Raw genomic sequence first — 10,170 nt, 5'->3', positions numbered from 1 at the left:
CTTTTTATCATTTGTGTATTTTTTCTCCAATGATTAATTTTCGCATTTGCAGTTAGAACCAAAATATTTGTCTTCGCCTGGAGAAACCTGCATGACCTGATAACGCATCCATTTTGGGGAGGTTTTAGAAAATCTGCATATTTCTGAGTAACTATATTAAGCCCTTTAAAAGTGCTGATTCTGTCCCTAGTCAGAAGTGTGTGGGTGGAGCTGTGAAAAAATAGCCAAACTTCTAGGAATACTGGGGACAGATGTTTTTTGTTTTCTACCATATAATTTCCGGTCCACTGGAAACTACACATATGACCTTAAAAATTTCATACTCAAATTCTTTCTTCATTGCACTGTTATAGCCATGCTTTCCAGGAAACAAACTCACTGAAAAGGAGTAGTGCAGATAGTGCAGTGCAGTTTATTACACCGGCGGGCCCAAGGCAGAGTCTCCTCTTAGCCAAGGGCCCCAACCAGCATGTGAAAATCTTTTATACCCCATGTGTATGTGTCCAAACCCACCATCCCAATCCCTTGATGCTTACAAAGGAAGGGTCAATACAATCACAATAACCCCATCATTCACGTGTTATGTGTTCAAACAGTTAATAATCAATAAGCCCACGGTTACATTCCAACCAGTTAATAATTGATAAGCCTTGTGCTTTCATTCTGATAGATAGTGTCCGGAGGCAGGGGTGATTAGTGTCTGTTTTCTCTTAGGTGACGAGGAACCTGGATATGATCTTCAAGGTTCCCCTGTTCGGAGTGGGTCTTATCCTTCCATTCTCTTTCCCACAGGCACTAAGTAGAGAGTTCAGAGTCCACTGCAGCGGTGGCCAAGCATGATGAGCACAGACCGGCCTGAGATGGAGTTCACGCCCTATGAATTCCTTCTTCATTCCTCCCTCTTGATGCTCTTAACTCATATTATGAGCATCATTCGTAGGGATATATTGCACCCCGGCTCTCCAACTGCCAATTAGGGAGAATGACATCAACCTTTGGGTTACAAAGTTCATAATACATTGTACAATTCAGAGTCCACAAAGCAGAGCTATCAAGGCAACTATAACAGTGGTAAATATAGTTTTCCACAAATCGCTCTTCACCCAAGATAGGACGGAAAACCAGAAAGGAATGTTCTCATTTCACATTGCTTTTAGCTGTTTTTTCATGTCATCTAAAGTAGTCGATGCATTGTCAGATAAGTCAGGAATGTATACACAACATTCAACCTTAATTATAGCACAGGTCCCTCCTTGAGCAGCTGGGAGTATGTCCACAGCCATTTTATGATGAATTAGTGCTTTTCTCATTTAGATTTGCTCTTCATTTAAGGCTTGGATGGCTTCTGTTCTATCTAGGAGGACCTGTTTGTGAAATTAGTCAAGGCCTCTACTTTAACCATAATATATTTGTTGTCCCTTCAGAGGGTACGAAAAAGGCAGCAATATACTCATACCATTGAAACACAGATCTTGTCCACCTAGCATGTAAATAAGGTAGATTTACTGGGGCTTCTTGTGGGTTAGGCTTTAGCTACACTGGCATTTTTATCAAATGTAACCCCATGACCCGAGTCTATTGACTGTAGGTCTTACACAAAGAGAGCAAGGAGAAGTTATGATTGACAAGAGAGAGGAAAATCTCTTTGTCATCCCAGAAAAGAGCAGAGTGGTTTAAAATCTGCTTGGCGGAGAGGTGACACCCACAAAGGAAGTCCATCCTTCACAGACAGAGGCATAGTCCTACATACCCAGAAGTTGTAGGTGTTCTGGAAGTCCGTGTAGGAATGTGCCCATGAGGTGTAAACGTTGTCTTGAGTTGAGACAGAAGTTAAATTCAAAATCACGTTGATGAGGCCAAGCAGCAGGAGTTGATTGTGCAGCTTCATCCTGAAGGGGCTCGTCCGGGATCTTCTTTTCCTTCTTCTTAAGGATGGTGTTAGTCTCTCGAGGGTCAGTGGGGTCCCTCTGTGCAGTCCACTCAGCGTTTTCTGGGTGTGCGTGGTATGCTGTCTTCACCCTCGTATGATGGATCAAGGGACAATACGTGCAACGTTAATTGCAGTAGGAGTAGTTAGAATAACATAAGGGCCCTTTCACCAAGGGGCTAGCAAATCATGTTTCCAATCTTTGACCCATACTTGGTCACCAAGTGTAAACTCATGAATCTGTTCCCCAAGGGGGAACGGCACACTTTCTTGTACAAACTTAGTTACCCAATTTATTACCTTACCCAGTTCCATCTGCTGTGAGATCCTATCCCCCCTTACGTGAGGCAAATTTGTTGACACCTGTTTTATTATGGGAGGAAGCCTCCCATACACAATTTCGTATGGAGAATAGCCTTGGGACTGTGAGGTCATCCTGAGTCTGAGTAGAGCCATCGGAAGCAAGTCCACCCAGGCGCAGTCAGTCTCTCTGATCCCCTTGGAGAGTCTCTTTAAGTGTCCGGTTGGCTCATTCCACCATCTCAGATCTCTGGGTCTATATGCAGTGTGCAGTTTCCATTTGATGTTTAAAGTTTTGCTTACTTGTTGTACTAAATCAGCTACAAAAGCCGGGCCATTGACTGATCCAATGCTGGTAGGAGATCCAAATCTGGGAACCATTTCCCTAAGCAGGCACCGGGCTACTTCTGATGTTCTTTCAGTCCAGGTAGGAAAAGCTTTTACCCATCTCGGGAACGTACATACCATGACCAGCAGATAATGGTAGTGTTGGTGAGGTTTCATTTCAGTGAAGTCCACTCCCAGGTGTTCAAGGGGCAGTGTGCCTTTCAGCTGAATACCCGGAGGATTTTGTCTGAATCCCCGAGAGGCAGCATTCACCTGTGAGCAGGCAGCATGTCCCAGGTGGGTCGCTTGGTGTGTCTGGCTTACCAGAGTGTGCCAGCTCCTCCAGTGCCAATAATTTGCCACTTGGCAATTCCCACCATCCCTTTTCAGTCGTGATGGCCCCTTCCGCTTTGGCTAACCTGACAGCCATTGTCCTTGTTTTATCAGGCTAGTGCCATCAGTATATAAGACCAAATTAAGGTCTGGAACCTTGAGCCCTTCTTTAAAACAAACCCCAGATACCTTACCACCTCTTGTCGATCTGTGCCTTCTTCAACACCGGGTGACCTGCTTCCATCAACGGCCGGAGCAGTGCTTTTGTCCCTTTCCAGCATTTTCTTCGGTTTCGCAGCCAGCAGCAGGTCATCCCTGTATTGTAGGTGCAAACATCCATACTCTTCCGGATGGAATGAGTCCAGGTCAGAAGCCAAGGCTTCCCCAAAGATGGCTGGGAAGTTTTTAAACCCTTGTGTGGGAGTCCAGATGAGATGTCGTTTGGTGCACCCCACTGGATCTTTTCATCCAAAGGCAAAGATGGGCTGTGACGCTGGGTCGAGGCCTATGCAGAAGAAGGCATCCTTGAGATCTAGGCAAGTGTAAACTTTAGTCCTCGGTGGGAGGAGGCTAAGTAAGGTATAGGGATTTGGAACAGTGAGGTGTAAAATCACAGTAGCCTGGTTGACTAGCCTGAGATCTTGTACAGGCCTATAGTTCTGCCCTCCTTCCCTGTTGAGGGGTAGGATTGGCATATTCCAAGCTGACTGGCACTCTAGTAGAAAGCCTGCTTGTTTCAATCTATTGATGTGGGCAATATGCCGGTTCAGGCCTCTATCCGTAGCGGGTACTGGCATTCTCTAACCGGGATGGTGCGTGGTTTGTGTTCCATTATCACTGGGGCGTGATGTTTAGCCAGCCTGGAGGGAGGGGAGGTTGTCTTCCACCCAGACCTCAGGGAATAATTGAGTTAGCTCCCTCGTGCTCTTCTGGTCCCCCCGGTTCTGCCTTCAGACGCTCATGCAACCTACCAGTCAGCATAGCTGAACCAGAACATCACATGGTCCAAGACTGTTTCTCCCTTAAATTCCATTCTGCCTTGGTGGGCTTGATCAGGTACGAATGAAAACACAGATGGGTTAAATATCCCATGTCCCAGGCCATCTCCGGAAAAGCCAATTCATACTCACTTCTGTATCCCCCTCCTTCTAGCCGAACAATTCTGAGGGGGTCAAGAATTTCAGAGAATACAGGACACCTCCTGTGGGAGGGCAGAATACGAGCATAAAAGGACCAGTTTCCTATCCTAACAATCCTCTGGTGATCTTTTGGTAATAATTTTCCCCGAGACGAGGTGACAAACCTAAATGACCATCACAAATTTCCTTCCTAAACCCTAGCACGCTCATCAACCTGTGTACCAAGCAATCGCTGCCTGCCTATTCCAGGCTCCTCTTCCACTGGGTCCCCGCTCCTTCTAGTCCCTCCCAGGGGGGTGATCAGGCCCCCTCTTCCACCCTGCTGGGTGGGTTCCTCCTCACCTGAGCGCTCAGTTCCCCTGCTGCCGCCCAGAACCTGCCGACGTAAAGGTCCTGGCGTTGAAAAGCAGAATCCTTCCAGAGGTGCGAGGCGCCTTCCCCCATCTAGGATATTCAAGCTACAAAGCCTCGGGGTGGCCTCAAATGAGACCTGTCTCCTCAAAGTGAGGACCTTCCCGGCCAATGCACCAAATGTCATAGCCACGCTTTCAGGGAAACAAACTCACTCAGAAGGACAATGCAGATAGTGGAGTGCAGTTTATTACACTGGCGGGCCCAAGGCAGAGTCTCCTCTTAGCCAAGGGCCCCAACCAGCATTTGTGAAAATCTTTTATACCCCATGTGGACGTGTCCAAACCCACCACCCCAACCCCTTGATGCTTGCAAAGTGAGGGTAAATACAATCATAATAAGCCCATCATTCACGCGTTATGTGTTCCAAACAGTTAATAATCAATAAGCCCACAGTTGCATTCCAACCAGTTAATAACCAATAACCTGTGCTTACATTCTGATAGATAGTGTCCGGAGGCAGGGGTGTTTAGTGTCTGTTTTCTCTTAGGTGATGAGGAACCTGGATATGATCTTCAAGGTTCCCCTGTCTGGAGGGGGTCTTATCCTTCCATTGTTGATCCCACAGGCACTAAGCAGAGAGGTCAGAGTCCACTGGAGAGGTGGCTGGGCACGATCAGCACAGACAGGCCTGAGATGGAGTCCAGGCCCTATAAATTCCTTCTTCACATAAGACACCTCACTAAAATGAGAAAATGCAAATCTGAACTTTATGTTACAGCTCCTTTTTTTTTATATCAACTAACATTAAATGTGTTAAGCATGTTTGTCCCAATTCATTAATGTTAAAATGCTTTAATATATTTATTTAACTCACAGAGTTTTTAAACAAATTATTGACGTTGGAGATTAGAACATTTCCCACAGTGCTTTTTTCTGACTGTTCTTCACTATTAAGCTTATAGATTATATAGAGATATCTTTAAGAAGAAATTTTTCTGTTCCAATAATGCTATTTTACAATATTAAGTGAGCTTTGCTATACAGAAAGAATAAGAGGTACATATACACATTTCCCTTCTTGAGAAGATTTCCTTCCCATCTAGGTCACCACAGAGCGTTGAGTAGAGTTCCCTGTGTTCTCACCATATTTTTCAAGTCTCATGTCTCATTTGAATTGTTAAGAACTCTTACCTTATTAAATCTATCTTATTTGGTGTGAAACATCCCAGGACTTAATCATTAATGCCATCTATTTCTGATTAGTTCTAGGTCAATATCATTTACTGTTTTAGACTCTATTAGAACATGCTTAGATAACAACGTGAGTGGTAATTGGGTTAAATAAATAGCAGGCATTAGCATTTGTAAAAACCTTTTGTTTGTAAATTTGATTACTTAAAGCAAAATGTACTCATTACACAGTTCAACTTCTCCTCGCTTCATTGTTCCTGTACGTTTCGATCTTGACTTCTCTGCACCATACTCCTTTGTCATCTCATCTTGTCCAATGTTCTGTGTTTGTGGTCCCTGTTCTGCAGGCTGCAGATCCTAGATCCTCTTGCTCTGGTGTCTGCTCCGTGGTGGGTGAGGTGGTCCAGAGACTTGTGCCCTTATGCCCTTGAGAGGGGGTTGATTGTTACTATTGTGACCAGAGCCTGCCCGGATCTTTAGGGCCGCTTCGCCTTTCCTCTGTGGCTGTCAGTGTCTGTGGCGGGATCTGCTTCCTGATTGGTGGAACAGAGGCCCCAGATCTGAAATGAGCTCTGCTCTGATCTGTGGTGCTTCTGATCTAGTGGGACTGCAGCACACCCACTAGGAGGGAAGCCACTGAGTGTTGCTCCTCTGGGGATGTTCTCCTCGGAGAGTGCTCTGCATGTCATCTCTCAGGTGCTGTGCCAGCTCTCATGTGACCCTATGTTGGCATTGATCTTGGCCCCACCTGAACCATGGGTATGCTGGCACTTGACCCTGGTGTCTCTCAGATGTTTTCACCAGGTCACCAGCAGAGATCCACTGTAGTCATATCCCAGGTGTACATTCATTGTGGAGCTGAAACTGCTGTGGTGCTATGAGGGCAAAGTAGACTGTGACCTGGCCCAAATGCCTCATGTGCGTGCCTACAAACTCTACAGTTGCTAAAGCCAGACTGGGCTTGACTGCCAGAGCCTCATTTCCATCCAGATGTTCTGTTGGGGCTGAGTTTACCAAGCCAGTTGTGGGGTGTAACACCATGGTTTGTACAGATTCAAGAAGAGATCTCAGCTCTTTTTGCTTAGTGGCAGGGCCTTGGGGCTCAGCTGTGGTTTCAACATCACCTATACGTTGGGACCACCCACAAGCTTGTGTTCTGAATGTGCCCCTGGATCCCATGAGCCTACCCTGGTGGGGAGGAGGCTGCGGAGGAGGAAGCAGCTGTGGGGGTCATGAGATCACCCACCTAGGTGGTAGCCATTCCTAGCGCCTAGAGAAGCAGGGACAGGCAGAGGGGCAGAGTGGCTGCAAAGAGGTTCTTTTCTTCGGGCATCACTCAACATCGCCACTCTGCTTCTCTGGTGGTTCAGGCTTCCTCCACAAGCATCCCATGTGCAGAGCTCCTCCCTCCCTCCCATCCCCTCAGGATATCTCCTCATGGCAAACGTAGTCCTCTACCTGGGTCTGCTCTCAGAACGCCACGTTCCAGCACCCAGCCCTTGTCTGCAGCGGAGGACACCCTCTCAGGCTGGGTGGGCAGGGCAGGTGTCAGTACCCTGCGTACACGTCTCACTCTGCCCTTCATGCTGGTTGCCGTGTTCTCTTCCCACAGAGAACAAGGCTCCCCTTCTCTCCCAACTGAGCTCCCGCCAGTGAGGGGCTTCCTTGGATGTGGAGACCTCTCCTCTCTTCAGATCCCCCCATGTTTTTGCGGGTCCCATCCGGCTTCTTTTCCTTTTCCCTTTCCTCCATCACTCTCTTGTCCCACCTGGCTCAGCAGGAATCTTTCTTGTCCTTTCAGGTCTCCAAGTTCCTCTGCCCGTGTTCTGCAGGGCTCTGTGAGAATTTTTCCACTTCAAGATGTATTCTTGATGCTTTTGTGGAGAGAGATGAACTCCACGTCTTCCAAATCCTCTGCCATCTTGACTCCTTCTATCTCGGTTTTAGGCTTTATCTAGCCAAGTGTATGCCGATTTTATGCAAATTGTAAACTATATTCCCCAAGAGTAGTAAGTAGAATAACTTATTATTTGATATCTTTCAGCTGTGTCTTCTCACGACACCCAGGGTTTGAGGTCCCAAAAGCCAGGATTAGAAGATTTACTCCCAACAGCAAAGCTAGGAATACATGAAAGATTTCACCTTGCAAATTTACATTTAACCAAAGACTGGGAATGTATGAGGGCATATAAAGAGCCCAGTGCATGTTATGATGGACACAACCAAGTTGGCTCAGTTTCCCATAAAGTAAACATTACCACCAAAAGAAATGAAGGATGTGAATCAAATAAGGAAAAACCAATTTCAGATGACCAGTTTCAGCCATCAGCATCTGCAGATAAGTGTATATTTGTCAGCAAAGATCTTCATCATCTCTTGAAACATACATGTTCTCTGAAGTGAAGTGTGGAAAATCTGGAAAGTCATCTCGTCTCTACTGCAAATACTCATTCAAACCTATACTCTGAGCATAGGTGTCTATTAAATATACATTCAAACATGTCTGGAAACCAGAAACTTAAACCTGATGGGGAAAGTTCGCAATACAATCAATTTGAGGGATCCTTTAACAAGGGTTTCTTGTTCTTCAACCAACAACTCTTTTCTCCTTATTCCAAAATCTGGAATGTTGATAATAATGGGAGAGACCTTATTCAACCATCATTGTTCAATACATATGGAGGTATAATTAGTGTGGAACAACTTTCCAATTGTAACAAAATAAGTAATGTGTTAAGCAGGGGCTCTACCCCCAATAATTACAAGAGTATACATGATGGAATGAGAAACTCTTCATGCAATGAAACTGGCCATAATGTTGACCAAGACTCATATCTCGTGAAACAACAGGGACATCAATTTTCAGACAACAATTCTAAACATCATAAGTGTAGGAATATGTTTTGTCAAAGCTCAAATCTTACTATTAATACTTATAAGTGTATGGATATTGGAGAGACTTATAATTGCTATTATTATGGTAAAGTTGTTAACCAGTCTTCAAAACTTATTGAACAGCAGATAAGTCAGAGTAAGCAGAAACATTGCAAGTGTCATACATGTGGAAAAGTCTTTAGTAACTCACCAAATCGAACTAGACACAGGAAAGTTCATACAGGAAGGAAACAATTCAAATGTACAGCATGTGGCCAAACCTTTAATCAGAGTTCATATTTAACTGAACATCTGGGAATGCATGCTGGGGAGAAACCATACAAATGTACAGAATGTGACAAAGTTTTTATCTCCTGTTCATGTATTACTCAACATCAGCAAATCCATACTGGGGAGAGACCTTATAAATGTACAGCATGTGGCAAGGCTTTTAAGCGGAGTTCAGCTTTAACTGAACATCAGCGAATACATACTGGGGAGAGACCTTGTAAATGTGCGTCATGTGGGAAGGCTTTTAAGCAAAGTTCAGCTTTAACTGAACATCAGCGAATCCATCCTGGGGAGAGACCTTATAAATGTACAGCATGTGGCAAGGCTTTTAAGCGGAGCTCAACTTTAACTCAACATCATCGAATCCATACTGGGGAGAGATTTTATAAATGTACAGCATGCGGCAAGGCTTTTAAGCGGAGTTCAACTTTAACTGAACATCACCGAATCCATACTAGGGAGAGACCTTATAAATGTACAGACTGTGGCAAAGCCTTTATCAATTATTTATTTCTTACTCGACATAAACGAATCCATTCTGGGGAGAGACCTTATAAATGTCCAGAATGTGGCAAAGCCTTTATCTATTATTCACTTCTTACTCTACATCAATGAATCCATACTGGGGAGAGACCTTATAAATATACAGCATGTGGCAAAGCCTTTATCCTTTATAATTTTCTTACTCGACATCAGCGAATACATACTGGGGAGAGACCTTATGAATGTACAGCATGTGGCAAGGCTTTTAATCAGAGTTCAGATTTAACTCAACATCAGCGAATCCATACCGGAGAAAGACCTTATAAATGTACAGAATGTGGCAAAGCCTTTATCCGTTCTGATGTTCTTACTCAACATCTGCGAATCCATACTGGGGAGAGCCCTTATAAATGTACAGCATGTGGCAAGGCTTTTAAGGAGATTTCAACTTTAAGTCAACATCAGCGAATCCATACTGGGGAGAGGCCCTATAAATGTACAGCATGTGGCAAGACTTTTAAGAAAAGTTCAGATTTAACTCAACATCAGCGAATCCACACTAGGGAGAGACCTTCTAAATGTACAGACTGTGGCAAAGCCTTTATCAATTATTCACTTCTTACTCAACATCACCGAATCCATACTGGGGAGACACCTTATAAATGTGCAGCATGTGGCAAAGCCTTTTCCCAGAGTTCAGGTCTTTCTCGACATCAGAGTGTTCATGCTGCAGAGAAATGTTAGAAATGTAAGGAATGCTAGTTTTCAGCTGGAAAAAGGAAAAAACTTCCTAGCATGATGTGAGGAAAGAGCTGCTGACAATCCAGGAGTGATAGCCACCCACCGGAGCCAGACGTGTTCGTACCCCCGACTGCACATGGTCCTGCAGATGGAATGTGTCCTCAGAGGTACCGGCCAGACTCAAAGGAACAGGCCAAGAGCAGACTTGAG

General features: G+C 44.9%; 1 protein-coding gene across 1 annotated transcript; it reads left to right on the top strand.

The window, feature by feature from the left end:
- The first annotated feature begins 8,514 nt into the window (after positions 1-8,514).
- LOC136157591 (zinc finger protein 678-like) lies at positions 8,515-9,963 on the top strand. Its single transcript, XM_065919427.1, has 2 exons — positions 8,515-9,175; positions 9,428-9,963. The coding sequence occupies exons 1-2, from the start codon at positions 8,515-8,517 to the stop codon at positions 9,961-9,963; spliced, it is 1,197 nt and encodes a 398-aa protein (XP_065775499.1).
- Positions 9,964-10,170: the final 207 nt, after the last annotated feature.

Source organism: Muntiacus reevesi, chromosome 2 (genome assembly GCF_963930625.1).
Source record: "Muntiacus reevesi chromosome 2, mMunRee1.1, whole genome shotgun sequence".
Lineage (NCBI taxonomy): Eukaryota > Metazoa > Chordata > Mammalia > Artiodactyla > Cervidae > Muntiacus > Muntiacus reevesi.
The sequence above is the reverse complement of the archived record's forward strand: the minus strand, read 5'-3'. Positions and strand labels throughout refer to the sequence as shown.

Coding starts and splice junctions, on each gene's coding strand:
- LOC136157591 (XM_065919427.1), top strand. CDS start 8,515: ATGGATATTGGAGAGACTTATAATTGCTATTATTATGGTAAAGTTGTT. Junction 9,176..9,427: donor GAGTTCAACTTTAACTGAAC/ATCACCGAATCC, acceptor TTCTTACTCGAC/ATCAGCGAATACATACTGGG.